This window comes from Epinephelus moara, chromosome 7 (genome assembly GCF_006386435.1).
Source record: "Epinephelus moara isolate mb chromosome 7, YSFRI_EMoa_1.0, whole genome shotgun sequence".
Classification (NCBI taxonomy): Eukaryota; Metazoa; Chordata; class Actinopteri; order Perciformes; family Serranidae; genus Epinephelus; species Epinephelus moara.
In genome coordinates this window covers 22741338-22761067 of record NC_065512.1, presented here as the reverse complement: position 1 = coordinate 22761067, position 19730 = coordinate 22741338, and the positions used below count along the sequence as shown (strand labels likewise).

The 19730-nt window shown below is 39.3% G+C and overlaps 1 protein-coding gene across 3 annotated transcripts in view; it reads left to right on the top strand.

Annotated features, from left to right (window-relative positions):
• Nucleotides 1-7453: 7453 nt before the first annotated feature.
• Nucleotides 7454-19730, top strand: part of galnt13 (UDP-N-acetyl-alpha-D-galactosamine:polypeptide N-acetylgalactosaminyltransferase 13) — a 58845-nt gene continuing 46568 nt past the window's right edge. For all 3 annotated transcript variants that reach the window (XM_050049521.1, XM_050049519.1, XM_050049520.1), the window contains exons 1-2: nucleotides 7454-7886; nucleotides 12786-13080. In XM_050049521.1, coding sequence (XP_049905478.1) covers nucleotides 12939-13080 — 142 coding nt within the window. In that variant the 5' untranslated portion in view covers nucleotides 7454-7886; nucleotides 12786-12938. The remainder of the gene's footprint in view (nucleotides 7887-12785; nucleotides 13081-19730) is intronic.

Below are 19730 nucleotides of genomic sequence, written 5' to 3'. Positions count from 1 at the left end.
TAAAGCGCTCAAGTGGCACGACCACACAGCAAGAGCGCCACCATACGACCAGACTGCACCCGCGTCATGAGTGTCCAGGTTCACCGAGGCATGGGCTGTACTGTATGGAGTACATTATGTTCTGTTGATGTACCTTTATGTATGTATGTGTTCCTACAGCCTGCTGTGTGTTCGTGTGTGTGAATGCATGCTTTCTTGTTTACCAGTGTTACAGATACACACTCACAATATGCAGCCTGCAGCAAATCTATATTTATTAAGTTTTTGCAATTTCTAGTGGATTATAGGCTAAATATAAATGACCTTTTATAAGGATTGATTGATTTTAATTTGAACTTGTAAGTGCTATAAGTGCTCTTCCTCCTGCTCCTTTTAGCTCATATCATATATCATATTAATGAGAATTTATTGAGATTTTGCCAAATGTTTAATGTTTTGTTCTCTTTCTTTCTTCTTCTTATCCTTATTTGTCTTCTTCTACATGTTCGACATAATGCAGGACAACCACCGCTCCACTCAGCTTAGTCTTGGCAAGGTGCTGGAAACATCAATATGTCCAAACTGATAGAAAGGATTTCGACACACGTACACCTGCGCAGTGTTTCACCTTATTCTTTGAGCTTTTGGTGCATAAGATCTTCATCAGAGCACACATGAATCAGCAATGGACAGGGTTGATTCATATGCATTAACCCATGTAATTGTCTATTGTTGATTCATGTATCCTCTGATTAAGGTCCAATAGACCCAAAGCTCAAGAATTAAGTGAATAATTGCATAGATGTAAGTGTGTGGAAATCTTTTCTACCAGTCTGGACATGTTCACCATAAAAAATCAAATCAAATTTAAGTGCAATACTGGCTGGAAAGCAGTGGCACTGCCAAGTGGTGGCCAGGGGGGCCATGGCCACCCTCATGAAGACAATCAAAAATAATTAGAGGCCTCTGTGTGGTGCTTTAAAACTTGAGTAGTCTTCCTCTCAATAACGCCACATTCACACGGGACAAGGAGACAACCATATTCTGTGGAGCGCTGCCCACATCCTTTAGGCTCCCATGTAAAGCAACTGGGCTGTTCACACAGAACGCACCATGGCCTTGAGCTCCGCGGCTGGCTTGTGATCTGCAGCGATAGTTTAGGAGTCTGGTCTTTTTTCCACGAGCTGTGAGCATGTCAGGCAAGAAACACACTGATAATCTATTATGAATGATATAAAGGATATACTGTTCATGTAACCCATTGCCTCTGCATGCCAGTCGTTAGACTCTCTGGAATCTGCATTGTGACTTTTTCTTTATCGTTGTGGTGGTGTCATGCGGAAAGAAGGAGGCACCAGACGCAGGATTCAGGATTGTGGTTGAGGCCACATCCTCAACAATATCGTCAGCCTTGCAGGGCAAGAGAAAATAAACATCTTTTAAAAACTGCATCGCTTACTCAAACAATAATTAACATAAAAAATGTATACATCAAATGAAAATGAACATAACTGTCAAGGTAAACTATGACTCTCTGTAAGGAATAAATTACCAACATAAAACATACATTCTCAAGTAAACTTGGCAGTTAACAGAAAAGCTAATGCTCCATCCCACCAGGCTGACACAGTATCAGTTGCCTCCTACTGGCTCAAACAGGTAGCTGCCTTACATCTATTATGTAAATGATCTAATGATGATAAATGGTAAAATATGCATCCCATGCTTCCACACATTTGTCAGCTTTGTCTAAACATAGTGTGAGAGAGACAAGCAGACACACACACACACACACACACACACACAAGCAAAGACCACCCAGAGAGCTGCCCGGCCAGGCAAGATAAATTTCACTGTTTTGTACATTTTAACGCAATTTCATTCCCACATTTGTGAAAGAAAAACACTTTTTGGGAAAGTCTGTGACTAAACCATCAAATTTGATAAAGGTTATTTAAATGCTGAGCCACAGCAAAAGAGGAATGGATTGGAATCATAAAAGAAACATATCATAACCCTAATTTCTCGGGGAAGACAACTCATTTTGATACAGCAGCTCCTCAACATACACATAAACAGTATGTATGTTTCTTGAGTAAACCAGCCCCCTATAGTGAAAAAAATGGACCTTGGGCTTATTTTTTGGACTTTTATTTTTTGGACTTTTATTTGAAATGAAATGCACAACATGTAACATTAACACATTAACAGTAATTGACTTTTTCAATGTTTGTCTCTGCCTTTTCCCTTCTTGTCACAATAGGAGTTGTAATGTTAATGGGCATCCAGTCAGTTAGTCAGTAGCACCTTGGCTTTAATATTAACACATGCACCTGACACAACAGCTAGCTTCTCTCATTACAATTCAAACAGAGGACAGTGGTACTGACCACCTGTAACGTTTCCTAGCTAGAAAAAATGTCAGCTAACTCCTACCTAACAACATAAACAGTGACCTACGATTAAATGCAGCAAAAATGAGGACTGGTAATGATAATAATGTGTTGGTATTGAGTGGTAGAAGTTAAGAAATGTGCCACATAGCCTGGTTTAAGCCTGGTACTTACACCACTACTGCATATCACCCACTCTAGAAGGCAGCGCATTGCTCTGTGCAGATAGAGCGCTCAGAGCCCGAGTCAGGGAAAGGTGGGAGGGATGGGGTGGATCAAATCATTTTTGAGGCAAGAGGGGGGGTGGCTGTATTTTTGTTGTTAAAATATTACGTTTCAACCAAGTACTGTATGGTTTTGACACTTTTCTAGCTTGTTAAAAAAGGACATAGACTAAAAAAAAATAAAAATCTCTCAAATTTTAAGGGTGCTGGGATTCAATTTAGGGGTGCTTCAGCACCCCCAAAAATGGGCTAGAAACGCCTATGATAGACAGAGCTCTAAATGTGATTACAACAGAGCAGGGGAGCAGAATCGCTTGTGCGAACAAATGCGCTTCTGGAGTAAACTGCCAGGCAACTGACATAGTGGATCGCTTCTACGTCCAGTGTGAACATGGCATAAATGTTTTGTTTCTTACAATCAACATACTCCTTTAAATTCAAGCTGTAGCCTGTATTTGTCTTTTTAAGGAAAAAGACAACCAGCCCGTGAAGAAAGAATTTCTGATTTTCACAAGGCAAACATTAAAGATTTCTTCAACATTTTAAGCAAGATTACCTTTTTTAATTGAAATCTTTTATAATTACAAAAAAAAAGGGCTTGAAGCTAAAGTTCGAGCGCCTTCTATGGTCAGTACTTAGTAGCGCCCCCTTTGGCAAGTATCACAGCTTCTAAATGCTTTTGTATCCAGCTAAGTGTCTTTCAATTGTTGTTTGGGGGATTTTCAGCCATCCTTCCTGCAAAGGGCCTCTAGTTCTGTGAGATTCTTGGGCTGTCTTGCACGCACTGCTGTTCTGAGGTCTATCCACAGATTGTTAATGATGTTTGGGTCATGGGACTGTAAGGACAAAACCTTCAGCTTGTGCCTCTAGAGGTAGTTCATTGTGGATTTCGAGGTGTGTTTAGGATCATTGTCCTGTTGTAGAAGCCATCCTCTCTTCATCCTCAGCTTTTTTACAGATGGTGTGATGTTTGCTTCCAGAATTTGCTGGGATGAATTGAATCCATTCTTTCCTCTACCCGTGAGATGTTCCCTGTGCCACTGCGCTGCAACACAAGCCCAACACATGATTGATCCACCCCCTGTGTTTAACAGTTCGACAGGTGTTCTTTTTATGAAATTCGCACCCTTTTCCCTCTAAACATACCTTTGCTCATTGCATCCAAAAAGTTCTATTTTAACTTCATCAGTTCACAGGACTTGTTTCTGAAAAGCATCAGGCTTGTTTAGATGTTCTGTTGCAAATGTCTGACACTGAATTTTGTGGTGAGGACACAGGAAAGGTTTTCTTCTGATGACTCTTCCATGAAGGTCATATTTGTACAGGTGTCACTGTACAGGAAAACGGTGCACCACCACTCCAGAGTCTGATCAATCTTCCTGCAGGTCTTTTGCAGTCTAACAGGGCTATTCATTTGCTTTTTTAGCGATCCTATGAGCCATCTCTGAATTACATTACCACTGAGGGAACAGCTCCCCAAAAATGTTTTGCTATGTTCTTACAGCCTTCTCCTGCTTTGTAGGCATCATTCAGACTATAATATGTCTTTATTGTCCTCCATGGGTGGAAATTTGTTACTGTTGTTTTAGTTTTCAGAGTGCTAGGCAGCTGTTTAGAGGAGCCCAGGGCTGCTGATTGTTGGGACAAGGTTTCAGGAGTCAGAGTATTTATAGAGCTTTGAAATTTGCATCACCAGGCCTTTAGTAATGATGATGATGATGATGATGATGATGATTATTATTATGGTCTGACAATTTTTTTTAAAAGTTGTCTGAGAGCTTAAGTGTCTTGTGGTGCCCAGACTTTTGCGTGGTGCTCCCTTCCATTGTTTCACTCTAAAATTGTACAAAACAAAAATAATACACTAACTTTAACTTCATGCCTTTTGGAGATCAGTTCATCCTCTACTCACATAACTAGTCACAGTAAAAGAAATTTTCAGTGAAACAGGATTGCTGTACTGTTATTAATCTATGCACATCAGATAATTGGTAACTTTAACTTTAAAGTAAGAAACCGAAGTATATCATATACTATCTTGAGTTATTTTAGGGTATGTTGTCACGTTACGTTAAGTAGAACTTAACAATAAGTGCAACACATGACAACGGCCAACAACGATTTTTCTCCTAAACCTAGTCGACAAAACTTTACTTTCCTCAGCCTAACCTACATAACTTTACTTTAACTATATAAAGGCACTAATTTGTTGGCCACTAATTCATACTAACCACTGTAAGTGCATTTTCATGAGATATCATTGGTTGAGGATACATTGCCCAGACAGATGAACCAAACACTAGCTCTTGATAGGGCCATTCACGTTTTCACATTGGTCACCGTAGCTCTCCTACACGCTGGCACATAGCAAGAACACAAAACATTTCTGTACTTTATCAGAACAGTAACCTGTAGAGTAATCCAGCCATTTGTAGATGTTGTCACTAATGATAACTGAATTCAGTGTGACTGTGTTTAATATACATCACAGGGTTTCTTTTGCAATGATAATGGTGATAAACAAGCAAAATAATAAGGCACAGGTGTTACCAATGATATTAACAATGGCTTTGTTCTGTTCAAGTGTCCCAGTAAGGCATTGTGACAGTGATTTGGCACACACAATACACAGACCCTGGAACTGAAGCAACTAAATTGAATTCAGCCATCATTAATTATTATTGTTTTTATTTATACCATGTGGTTTTCCTACTGTGACATGTCAAAATGTCCTGGAAGCAACCACTGTCTTCCATACTGAGCAATTACAGCAAAAGCTAACCAACGACAAGCAGAGGTTGATGACAGTAGGTGTAGGTGGTGAAAACAAAGACATAAAAACGCATAAAACACATAAAAACAAGTAAAAGTGTTCATTACTCTTTTTAAAAACGTATTTATTTTAAATTTTCCAACAAAATTTCCAGCCAAATGTACAAATCCATGACATGAGGTCTTACTAGCTCTCGAAGAGGAACCAGGATGTGCACTGACATCTAGTGGATGCATTGAGTCTGTTGTGGTGGACAATATGTTTGCTCATCTACATACCATATATGCAATTATGAACGTTCGTCAGACTCACAGTGCTCCACACTACCACAGTATATTTCTTAGCTGTTGCATTATAGTTGATTTTAATGAAATAAAAATAAGAGCCTTGAATATAAATGCAGTTGACAGTCAGTGACAATGCTTCATTGAGAGTACATCAGAGTTACTGACGATAATTAAATGCTGGGCTCACATTTGATCTCCTTTGCTCAGAGGCCGATGCAACAGCGAAGGTCTCTCGTTAAAAGCAGCAGATGGCAGTATTGTTCAACACCATCCTCTGAGAGCCTGCATTAAAATAGCTGCAATATAGACAACAGTGTCAATCTGACTATCTAAATTAATTGGCTCATTGACACACACCAAGATGTATGTAATTGAAGGTGTTGATTTAAGTGTTTAAATGCTGTCTGACTGTAAATTGCTCCTTGTGTGTTGTTCTTAAATCAAGTACCTAATGTGAAAATAAACATCAACAGTGTGAAAACTCCCTGTGAGGTTTGTTATGCATCATGATGGTAAAACTAGAAACTCACGCCAGGATGTACCAGAATATTTTTAACAAATCTGAACATTATTATTCTGCTTTGTTAATTAAAAAACCCTCTCAACTATGATTTATATTACAGCGAGATGCCCAGAGCCATTTAGACTTATTATTTGTCACTGTTTTTATCTCATCATTATCTGTGGTTTCACCTTGCTCTCATCTTGTCTCAGTGTTGTTCTTTTCTTGTCGTAATGTTTTACATTTAGCTTCAATTTAGTCTTTTCATTTCATTTGTGTGCAGCTCTCAGCCTGAGAGTCACCAAACATACTTTTATTGTACATCTACAAGGACAATGAAGTGTCTTATGTTATGTGATGTAATGTTATTACTGTATTATAGGTGACCTGAGCTAAATGACAACCCACAACAATCAAAAATACAAAAATATAAAGGCTTAATTTCAAAGCAAACAATTCTGAGAGCTAGGAATGGAAATAAAATATGTACAATATCATTAAAAAGACAGTTTTGAATCATGGATACTTTCCTGGCAAGGGGGTCCTTGTCTTTTTCATTCACAAAACTACAACAAACAAAAAAAACAACAACTATATGTGTGTGTGTGTGTGTGTATATATATATATATATATATATGCTAAACTGTGCAATATCTATAGTCCCACCATTCAATTATGTCAAATCAGCCCTTTTTAGCCTAAATTCTCTCCTTGTTTTTGCTGCTTACTCATTATATTGCTTTTGTTTGTTTTTGTTACTGTATACAAAGACTTAATTTTAAAGCAAGCATATCTGTGAGCTAGGAATGGAAATAAAACTTGTACAATTCAGTTAAAGACAGTTTTGAATCATGGATATTTTCCTGGCAAGATAGTCCTTGACTTTTGCATTTACAAATCCCAAACTACAACAAACAAAAAACAACAACTATGTATATATATTGTACAGTTTATACTATAGATATTGCACAGTTTAACACATATGAAAAAATGGTCTCAAATAACTGTATTTCTGATCACTACATCTGATAGTAGACTAGTTAAACCGGCATATATATCATATATATGTACATGTATATGTCATATATGTTGGCATATATCAGTACTACACTGAAGTCGCAGTACTGTTCACTGTACCCAGCAGCCTGCGGTGGTTGTGCACGCGCCTACATTTACCAGACGCCCGTGACGGTCCACTTCGAAGCGGATTTCATGAGCGACGTCGCTGTGAGCCAATCAGAGAGCAGAGCCGAGACATTTTGAAGGTCGGTCTGAGCTGAGGTTAGATTGTGCTGAATATTATCTCGCCTGTCCTCTCACCGTTATAATATTCAGCCGGAGAACAGGTGCGTGCTTTGGCTGTGACGCCGTGTAGCGCTGACCGCATCCGCGTAGAGACGAATTGGGGACATTAATGGAGACTGGCTGTGTTCGCCGGTTTAATGCGGCTCAACTAGGCACACATCATATCCAGGAGTCCAAACAGGTACCACGAGAGGAGGCTTTACTGGACGGACAGCACCACACTGCATTGTGGACTTCACCGTACTGAGATGGACTGTAACTTAGGTGGCGTTTCGAGACGCTGTGCGCTTACAGGAGGAATTCACCCGGTTTAATTTAGTCTCTACTAATTGTTCTGTGTATCGGGTCATGTTGTCTGCGTTCAACATGTTGCCTGAGCGCGAGGCTGGAGCAGGTCACTGGTTCACTCCATCCATTATTTAGGTAAGCACAGAGTATCCTCATTTTGTGTCGCGTGCACACCTTTCATGGGGGATATAATGTCGCTGGTTTATGGCTTCACACGACATGACAGTGGATTAAATGGTGATGGTTATAATTTGATATTGCTTTAAATCAAGGTAACCATTTTAAGTATGAGTGAGAATGAGTGGTCATTAGCTGCTGATGTTACAGTGTTTTAATATAGCTGATGTACATGCACATGAATGAGTCTGTCCTGTCAATACTGCCACAGTAAGTGGAATCTTTTGTGTTGTTTGGGTGATAAAGAAGCTGCAGTCATTGGCCTAATGGGCTTATTGAGATCAGCTCTATAATCACCTCCTGTTCCTCACAGGGCTGGGTATAGATTGGCATTTTTCACTATTAGTGCCAATGCTAATATGGATCCAAACTTAAAGAAAAGAGAGAAATCATTTATCCCTTTCACAATGTTGACCAATGAGTGCCAACTTTCAAGTCTTTGTTGCCACATACAGTTTGTTCTTTGCTCAAAAACTTATGTTTGACACTGCTACACTGCTTGTGACAGTAGAGATGCAGGAAACTGGAACACTGCTGATAGGTCTGACTCTCTGAAGTACCCATAAACAAGGCACTTAAATCAGCCAGTGTCCATAGCAGAGAACAGTCTAGTTTTGTGTTTGATCACTTTTCTTTCAGCTTTGTCGTCACATTTCTGCAGCTCACATTACAGCCATGGTTCCAGTGTCAAGTCCAGTTGTTTTGCTGTGGACAGCAGTAAGGTAACAGTGTGGCTTAAAGCAGAAGCACTGGATGAATGAGGAACTTAACTCACCGCACAGGCATTTCACAACAAAGGGGAGTTGCTGACATCACAATTAACTGTCACCTCATGAAGCAATTAATGCTGCCTGGTGGTTTACACTTGTCTCGGAAAATACTGGAAGAAGTGGAGGGACCTGTTTTTAGCACCACGTACAGCAGGGGAGAAATATTCCTCTGTGCAGATGGTAAGACTAATTGACTCAGACTTCTTCGGACGAGACTCCAGCAAGCTGCCGGCAGCACGGTTGGTGGTACCAAACCCAAACATGTCTATGCCACTGACGCACCAAAGCAGATGGTTAGAGATGCAAACAGATATCATCAGCAAGAATCATCATTGATCTGTCTACGGTGTGAGCTGCTGAGGTGATACGCTACACACACACACACACACACACACACACACACACACACACACACACACACACACACACACAGACGGACATGGATTTCAGCAGAGTTTTGCTGAGACTTTTTTTCTTGATTAGACTCATTACCTGGACGTCTACATCACAAACATCTACTTGGGTTAAAAGTCACTGAATGTTGTTTGGATAATGTCTCACTGAAATCATCCGCCACGCCGTGATGTGAGTCTGAAGCTGTGGATGGAGGCGGATGGAGGCTGCCTTGTTTTTGAATGAGATAAGAGTTAGCCCAGGGCAGCAGTTTCAGACCCTGTGATGGACATTTAGACAGGGAGCGGAGAGGACAATGTGTGTGTGTGTGTGTGTGTGTGTGTGGAGAGCAAAATCATTACCATGCTGCAGGAGAAAGATAAGGAAATCTGTCAGATTCCCCACAGGAGGTGCTGCAGGCATTTTCCACTAGTTGTAGAACTAAAGGGTGGGGTTATACATACATGCATTCGCAATTAAATATATACTCATATGCACAAACCTATTTGTATCAGAAGGATATGTTACATTTGTTGGCTTTCATGCATCTCATGTACCACAACATTTTAGGTAATCTCCTTTTAGGATAAAGTAACATGTACTACACTGTGTGGTGCACTATATTGTAGCCTATATCTCTGTTATTGGTGCCTTCAAGGCTACTGGGTATTTGTGTTTGCCTCTCTGTGGCTGAAAGCATTTTTCCCCCCACATCATTCCACTTTCGTTCTGATTATACTTTCATAAGCCTTTTCAGTCAACAACAACCTATAATTTCAGTCAAGTAGAAATCCTGTTTGACAGAAAACGATGTTGTTTTTCATCAGAAATATTGCGGGGCATACATTCCATGCCAATGAGATATCTAACCTCCACAAATTGCCTCTGGTGTGAAAGCTTCCCAGATGGTCCGAGCAACACTGCTGATGAAGTGGGTGAAGTCTGTAAAGGGGAAATGAGCATTCACTCATCCTTTCAAATGGAAAAATGTGGAGGGTCTGGGGTCAATCCAATGTGGGAAAGTGGGATGTGACCTCCATTGGACCATCCCTGTCGTGAAGGTCTGCGTGACCAAACTGACACCTGTAAATCTCTTTAAAAAAAATACAGTGACGATAAGAAAAATCTAATAAGGAATGTATTTTAGAGCTTTATGGATAAATTATCAGGGACAATATATTGTCCGTTATTATTAAATTTACTAAACATATGTCAGTATTGGCTTTTATGTGGGGCAATAATCAGAAAGAAACTGCATTATACAAATGCCAAACATATGTGTGAGGTAGTTTTTAAAACAGTGATCCCATTAAATACACTCTGAACTGTAAACTGTCCTGCCTAGTACATATCTTGGTCGCAATCGGAACGCACCAATCCAACTTTTTCCCTCCCAGTATAATTCTTGATACCTCAGCTCAGGGTATCTGCTAGGGTTGGGGGATGTGTCAGAATTTCGGTTTGTCTTAACATCGTTCTAACAATCACTGACTCTTGTTTGGTTGAAATAAGCCCTTAATTCACAGAGTTAAATGTGGAAATATGCTGGCTGTACATGCCTTTTTTCCACCCTGCCTGTTGAGCAGTGACTTTTACTAATTCTTCTTCAAATGACAAAAACCGCCCCTGAACAACAAAACGACCAGCATTGCCCTCAGCCAATCACCGATATATTCCTCCAATCGCCCAACCCTAGTATCTGCCAATGCTGATTTCTGATTTGAAACCAGTCCTGTCTTTTCCCTCAATACTAAAGCTGTGTACCTCTTTGCTGTGGAACTCACTGGGATCATTTCTGTGTGAGGTAACATGATGCCAGGGATTGCTGTGGCACTACAAACGGAGTTGGCCACCCGCCAGGACTTAATGAATGTAACTGATTGTGGAAATGCCGAATTTTATGATGACACCGTCAAACCAACTGTTTTCAGCGGGGAGCAGTCACATCTGGTCGATACAGAATCTGCTAAATATAGTTTAACCCTTAACCCCTGGCCCACTGGGGCACCCCATTATTAGATTTTTAGCTGTGCCCAGCAGCTCTATAGGGTGCTTTGCTGGTTGGTCGGTCCACAAACATTTTGCCACCCTTTGGCAGCCACAGTTTATGTCCTCAGAGGCTGAAATTTGGCATGAAGGTCAAGTGTGTACGTGTGGTCATGCCAATTGGTAAAAATGGTGGAGGTGGAGTGGTGCGGCTGATCACAGAAAGCGATACGGATTCAAATGGATTCACAGACTTGCCCGAGATTTTGTGAAAAGACTAGTCATGACGGTGGTCAAAAGGGGGTAATGTGTGGATGCATACATGTACACAGTCGCAGCTATTACGAATTTACACCTGTTTAAGCTTTCAAACAAAGGGGTGAGGGGAAAAATGATTCAGAAATGTCAGTGACCAGAAATTTAAAACCTAGTTCTTGACATTATGATCGTCTGTAAGACCAGATGTTGCTTACAGCTGAACCTACTGGATGATGAAACGTAATGGATGTCATCATGTGCATCCTGCATCCATGCTCTAAGGCTGGGCTTCCATTTGTTACTCCTCATGTATTAGTAAAAGATATTGGAAGTAAATTATTCTGCATTATCATTACAATTATGTATTAAAAAATGGCAAGTAGTCACACAGGGAGAAAAAGAAATCATATATAAATAAATAATTTGATGCATTAAGATGCATAGATAATTGTTTTATGATCACATCCTAGACCCGTGAATCCACCGCTGCTCAAGATGTCTAGTATTGTATCCTTTATTCTTTATTCTTTATTCAGGATCCTCATTAGTCATTACTGTAGAAAGGACTACTCTTCCTGGGGTCCACACAAAACACACAAACAAGACAAAATATTAAATTGTGATCGTAGAAGATTCACAACATCGACAAAGTTAAATAGAAACCCAAGCAGAAGACAGCTATCTTACATTTACAGTGTCATCTCATCAATAGATCACAAATGCAAACCAATAGAGCCCATAACCCAGGCTCATGAACTATATGTGACTGAACAAAACATAACCTTCACAAACATTACATCATATATTCTTTTTTGATAATTGCTATTCTTAGTTTCTTTTTTAAAAATCCTAAAAAAAAATTCAGTATAGTTTAGGCGTTACTGTATATGTTAATCTTTTCACTTTTCCTCTCACTTCCTCTCCTTTTTCTTTTCTCCCTCCTCATTTGTACACAAATTCAATAGTTCCCTCATTAACATATTTACCTGCACATCTGTACCAACTCTTACTCATAACCTGTATTTTCTGTATCACTGTATCACAATATTTGTTTTGTGTCTGTAACAGTATCTGTTGTCTGCTGATTTTATTGCACCTGTGTCTGTCTGTTATTCAACCTTTTGTGTAATGTGACATTTTACTAATATAAAAATAGAAAAAGTGAAATAAATAAAGGAATTGCTATGTCATCTGTGACTGTGTGGAGATATGAAGTCTGGAGACGGTAACTAATCACTTTTACACAAGACAAATATTGATCCACTTTAAATGTGGTTCACTCACAGATTTCGCTGACATCATGTTCCCTCCTACGCTGATTGTTTTAAATTGTCATAGCTTAATGATTGACTTTCATCCCGCATCTCAGCAGGAAGACGAAAATAATCATTCCTGTCGTCAGAAGCTTTGAAATCCCACCTTCTCATTTAGTGTTTTCTCTCTCCCATAGGATGACACCTCTCGGTCACACCTGCTCGGTCTCCTCCTTGCTTCCTCACCCCATCTCCAGAGTTCAAACGCCCTGTCAGCAGACTGAGCGCTCCTGAGCACTCGCTGTGACCCGCTCTTGTTTGGCTTTCCTGGCTGACGTCCCAGGGAGGTGATGCGACGGTTTGTCTACTGTAAGGTGGTGCTGACCACCTCTTTAGTGTGGGTGCTGGTGGATGTGTTCTTGCTGCTCTACTTCAGCGAGTGTAACAAATGTGATGATAGGAAGGACCGCTCGCTGCTCCCTGCCCTGCGAGGTGAGTCCACACCACCACTGCTGTTTCACCTTTCATTCACAGATTAGATGTGATGGGGCAGATAGTCTTCGGATGAACTTAGACACTTTATTTCCTCTCCATTTCCTACTCCCCTCTCTTTAGGTTTTGATGTGAGTTTTTCAGTTTTCAGGATTGGTTTTGTTTCTCCTTATAAAAAGTATGTCAAGGAGACAAAGGGGGTTACATTGAGTGAATTTTAAGACTTCTCAGAGAAAGATATTTTGGATTTCTAGGGCTTTAGTAGGTGTTTAAGGGGAATTTGTGATGTGTGTATGGGAGTTAGTCCAAAACTGCATTGAGAAATGATAGATTTTTGAATATGTATAACTTTTTAGCTGCGACCAGCTAACTAAATGAAACAACTGTCATCCTCTTTTTGGTCGAGTGAGTAAACATGCTTGAGATTTTAAACTTTGAAATGCATTTTTGGAGCAAAGACTGTGGTTTGTGCCCCATTTCTGCATTGGAATCACATAGGAAGGGATCCTGTCATGGCCAGTATGGACAGGAGGAACAATTACAGCAACCAAAAACTGTGTCCTGTCTTTTATATTTCAGCTCTGTACATCGATGCACTGCTGTCAGGCTAATGTTACGAGCTAACTTTACCTAATTATAGCTGCTATTTTCTACCTGTTAGGTCCACCGTTCCCACAGGTCTGGTGAAGTGCCATTAAAAATCTGGGTCGTGGCTAAAAACACAGAGAAGTTGTCATAGCAGTGTAGCTGCATCTAACTTGAATCATGTTTAACACAACACTTCAGTGTTTGACATCCAGATGGTGGTGGGGGTGGTGGGGTGTGTTGAGGCGAATAGGGGGGTAGTTGCCTATAGCAAAGAGGTTTATACCTACTGAAGGGATTCACATAGCATGTCCAGACTTCAAAGAAACACACACCCCTATATGGATATACAGGCATACACTTAAACACATACACACACCATTTTGCCACGTCCCCTTTCATAACTTGAACTAGTTTTAAGGAAGGCATAATTTGACTGAGTGTGAGGTTGTGTGTGTGTGTGTGTGTGTGTGTGTGTGTGTGTGTAAATGCATGAACATGTGGATACATGTGCGTACGTCATCGCAGTTATTGTGAATTCAAGCTTGTTTAGAGAATTCTTTATCAAAAAATAATCATTTCTATATTAAAAATATGTGAGTATTTGTTCTTTAGAGAGACATTTCAATCTCTGTTCATATTTTTGGCAGTGACATTTCAAACCGCTTTAAGTTTCTGTACACACTACACACTATACACTAAACGACATCTGGCACATTGTCTACCACTTTTGGTGTTATACTGTTTTTATGCATTCATTACAGTGAATTGTTTTTTATATTTTCACAGTAAATGCAGGTTTAAGTGCAGATTGATTTGAGAAGATTTCTCTGCATTTCCGCTCAACAAAGTTGCAAATATGATAAAGATAGATACAGGCATGATGTTCACTGTAATGGATGAACCCATCTCATGTCAGAATTACATTTATATACAGCTAATTTAAAGGAGCAATACATTTTGAGGGAAATGTTATAAACTGAAGTAAACCTAAAAGTAAACCATTTTCAACATTCATACACGTTACTGCTGTGGTCTAAAATAGTCCGACAATTTTACTAAGTATGAAAAACCAAATTCAAAAGCTAGAGTGCTAAAACTCAACTTTGGCAACACAGGATATAAAGTCTGGAGCTGCTCCATAGACAGTGAATTGGAAAAGATGTTCTAGATGACACTGAGAGCACCCAGGGGAACGTTCTGAGTATATGGGTCCATTATCTGTTTCACAACTGAGAGCACTACGATAGAATACAGCCCATTTGGGAATAAAAAAAGAAAAGCATCTTTTGGGTCCACAAATTCAGGCTCTCATCCATTGTCTGTGGAGCAGCTTCAGACTGTATATGTGACGATCACAAGTTTGAGACTTACTTCTCTTGTTTCTGGCTTTGAGAGATGTTCACAAATATTGACAGAACTTTTCGAGGCCATGGAAGTATCATATTTGAATTCTACATTTGGGTGTTTCCCTCTAACGTACCTGGCAAATTGTGAAAATGTTGACACCAAACATATCATCAAAATGTTCACAGACATAGGGATGCACCGATCCAGCTTTTTCAGTTTCGATACTGAACCCGATGCTGTGGCTTTGAGTATCAGCCGATACCTGATACCGATCCGATACCATGGTTGACCTAAAAAGCTAAATACCTTTACATGTAGAACAGAAAAGACTAGAGGCATCAGCCGTTGATGACTACACAGTTCTTTCCTAAGATAAAATGAAACAAGATGAGAGAGATTAATGCAATGATGAACTATTCATTTTTAACAAAAATAAACAATTGTGCAACAGCAGTTGAAATAGTGTGAAATACCTCCACACAGCAGATTCTCTCTGTCGCTCCATGACGTACAGTATGACGTAGCTCAAGTCGCAATAGATTTAAAGGGAAAGGATCGCCTCAGGTATAGGTTGCATTTTCCGATACCCGATCCATCTTTTTTGATGATATCGGGGCCGATGTTCGATCCAGATATCGGATTGGTGCATCCCTACACTGACAATGTATTTTATTCGTTCTGCACCAAAATAGTCAATCTTGCAATGCAGTATCTCCTCGTCATGACTACAGCATTATTTTCTATGTCTTGGAACTTAATCCAGACAGTGATTAAGTCGTCCCAACAATGAAATACTTATTTCTAAGGAGACAGGGTTGTAGTTTCTACGAATAGACTTTAATATTTCACTGAAGTGCTTTGAACTGGAAGCACACAGCACAGGTAATAAAGATAAATACATTGTTGGTATTAATAGCACTTAATTGCCAAGCTGAGTGGAGTGTGTTGTGACGTATGTAAAGTGAGATCTCTCCTGATACAACTTCTGCTTTCAGCCAGTCTCGACGACAGTGGTCTCAATTACATACATGTTTGTTTAGAATTACATGAAATGGAGCTTTGATTTAGTTTTTGTTTGTGATTCTGGGTGTGGAATTGTCAGGTTTCAGCACTATTATCACAAAACAACCAGGTTAATCAGCTAACTTGAGGCACCAATCTGCCTTTATCAATCCATCTTTAATGTTATATGCCAATTAAAGAAAAGTGCAATTAGTCTTTGCAGAAGTTGTAACTCAGCTGCAGTCTATAAGTGAGGGAGACATGAACAGATGATTCCCTTTTTTGGGTCTCTGCATTTTTGATCCTGTAGAATCTAACTTTTGTTTGGCATCATCAAGTCAAACAAGCGTCAGCGTGTGGATATAAGCTGTAGACTTAAAACGTTCCATCATTTCACCAGGGTGTTAAACTTAATCTTCATCATCTGTCACAAATCCTATTAACAAGATGAAGTTCACTGAGAGGAAAACACTGCCTGAAAGGTCAGAAAAACAGTCTGTAGAAATTTGTCATCTTTAATTGATGACACCAGTGTCACAAATAGATGATTTATGGTTATTCATGTATAAAATGCAAAAGCGTAGCTGTTATTGTAAGAGTTTTGTGATGTTGTGAATCTCTACCAGCGTAATGTGATTGTCTAATTAGACTAAAAAAGATCTACTTAATTTACCTGTGGTATGTACAGTAAGCTTGAAACGAACTGTGTGTTTGTTTGTGTGTGGGTGTTTGTTTGTGTATGAGAGATCCACCTAAAGCACAGTAGCTGTTTAGCAGAGTTCATTTCCTCACATGCCCTGCAGTAAGCAGGTTTCTAAGAGGTCCGCTAAGCTGCTTTTAAGGTTAGATTGAGGCTGAGCTGCAAGCTACTGACACTGATTACAATACTGAAGTCTTACGTTACATTGAAGTTACTTTGAAATAGCTTAAATATGGTGATTTGGTGAAGATATGAGGTATTGAGAATATTTTCCAATACTGTTTTTCTATTAACGCTGCAGTTAGTTTAATCCTTTTTATTAAGCCTTGAACAGCCTACACTTAATAACATGCTATTCACATGTTAACTTTTTGATTGGTATCAGTTTAGCCCAAATTGATTATTATTTCAGCCATTTTGTTAGGTCACACTAATTACCGTTGAGTTAATGCTTTTGTAGTCAACGTGAATGGAATCCTCAAAGAAGCATTTTTTTTTTCAATTTTTAGTCAACAATACAAAATATTAAAATCAAGTGACACTACACCACATGAAGTTGTTGTATACACATGCAGAAGATGCAGAGCTGAATTTACTACATTTCCTTTCATTTTTTTAGTCATGTTTCTGGACACTTGACCAGTGTACATTAATTTTTTTTCTGTAGCTCCTACATATTTGTTGTTGTTCACAGTGACATAATTTTGTCCATAATTTTGTCTGCCATTTGCGTAGTGTTTTAGCCGGAAACTTCTGCCAACATGTTGATTAGAGTGGCTCTGACTGAACCATACAGTAAATATGGAGACTGTCAAACCAAAACAATGAGCAAAAAGGGGCTAAAATGTTACTAACCATAGTATGAGTTGCACAAGCCTATAGTTTGACACTATGGTTTGCAGCCAGTTTCTGCTCCATTGCATCGATTTTGGCCGGTGATCCCACACTGGTCATTACCAGGGTGATAATGATCTTTTAAAGAATGTCTGCCTTAAATGCCTGATTAGTGCGGGCACCCCTGACCTCATGTCAGTGTTTGTCAGTTTAACAATATTGAACTTTATGGCCAGTCACTCCTCCTGCCCATTATGTTTATGGAAGGTTTTATGTTTGCTTGACATCCTAAGGTAAAGTTGTTTGTAGTGGTAGTGGTGCATTTGTAAAGATGTAAAGGGAAGGATGCTGCATAGACATGTGCTTTTCTGCAGCCTAAATATGTGCCGTACTCTGTCCGTCTTTGCATTTTATTATAACTAATTCACTTCCATAAAGTTGGTAAACTAGGCAAGGAAAAATTAAAGAAAACTCCATGCCGACAGTTTGTATTAAAAAATCTTTTCTCAATCTATCTGATGCAAGAGTGACAGAGTGACAAAATCTACAATACAAAATTTTTTAATCAGTAAAATGTCTCTTTGATATACATACAGTCTACAGAAACATACAGAAATTCACCCACTTCTTAGTGTTAGAGAGTTTTTATTTCCATTACTGACTAAGTTTAGTAGGAATGTTAGAAAAAACATTTAAAAATCTGTATTTTTGCTCTTTTCTGCTCACTTCAGATGTGCATGTTTTAATGTGGCTGAACCAACCATCTGTTACTGGACTAAGACCTGCACTCAGACAGCTACAGCTCCTTCTGTGAGCATTAATTAGACTTTCACTGGTGATCATCTAAAGTAACTTTACACAGTTTTGCCATTTTAGAAGTGAAAAGCACAGTTGCAAAATTTGTTATTATAAAAATCACTGCCTGAAAGGGATAGTGTGGATTTGAGGTTGAGGTTGTATGAGGTACTTTTTAATAGTCTATGTATTACCTACAGTAGATGGTGGTCACCAAATATTTTTACTGCTTTACCTTAACGTCAGACAAGGAACTGACGCTGCTGGCTGTGCTCTTGAAATCCAGACTCCATTGACAAAAACAGTCATTTTACCTCACAGAACACGTTGTTGGTCTACGGCTGCCTCGATTGGTTAGTTTGTTTGGGTTACTGTGTGACTTTGGTGTTTTAAGGGGTTATTTCACCAAAGTCACACAACAACGCAAACAAACTTAATGATTTGGGCAGCAGTAGACCATCAGCTCCTGTGCTTTGGTTTTCGTCAATGGAGTCTGGTAGCTTTCAAGAGACCAGGAATTTGTTTCAGGTTCAGTTTAGTTTCCCAAAAGTCTTGTCTGACGGTAAGGTAAAGCTGTGAAAATATTCTAAAAATAGCGTACACTTGAACTGATAATAGTGTTTTTTACTTGACTAAAATACATATTGCTGCTGCCCCTGTTCACAGCAGGACATTGCTTAGCGTCCGTGGTGGTAGTCCTGCCTGCTTCTCCAAACTAAGGGTGTGCTAACCACCATCTACTGTAGGTAATACACTGACTATGGATAAGTATCCTGTACAGCCCACTTCAAAAAATCCAAAGTATCCCCTTAAAGCTACAACAATCAGTTCCTCTGCATTTGAAACTAATATGTCATAAGACTATTAACTGATCAATTGATTGAAAGTCAGTTAGTTTATGGAGACTAAATAGAATTGAACACTTTGATAATTTTCAACATTATAAATTGGTAGTGTGTCCACAGCCGAACCATTGCATCACTGAAATGCACACAGAAGAAGAAAACAGAACTCAGTTCCTATTTTGTAACCACAGTCAGCCCCTTGAGTAGGCTGCGCATCACAACATGATACATTTGAAAGAGAAATGTAATTCAACGATGGAGCAGGATTGCAGTGCACTTCTGCTGTAAATCACAGCATCTGTGTTTACTGTTGCAGTACGTATATACAGTGGTGTGAAAAAGTGTTTGCCCCCTTCCTGATTTCTTACTTTTTTGCATGTTTTCCACACTTAAATGTTTCAGATCATCAAACAAATTTAAACATTAGTCAAAGATAACACAAGTAAACACAAAATGCAGTTTTTAAATGAAGGGTTTTATTAATGAGGAAGAAAAAAATCCAAAGCTACATGGCCCTGTGTGAAAAAGTGTTTGCCCCC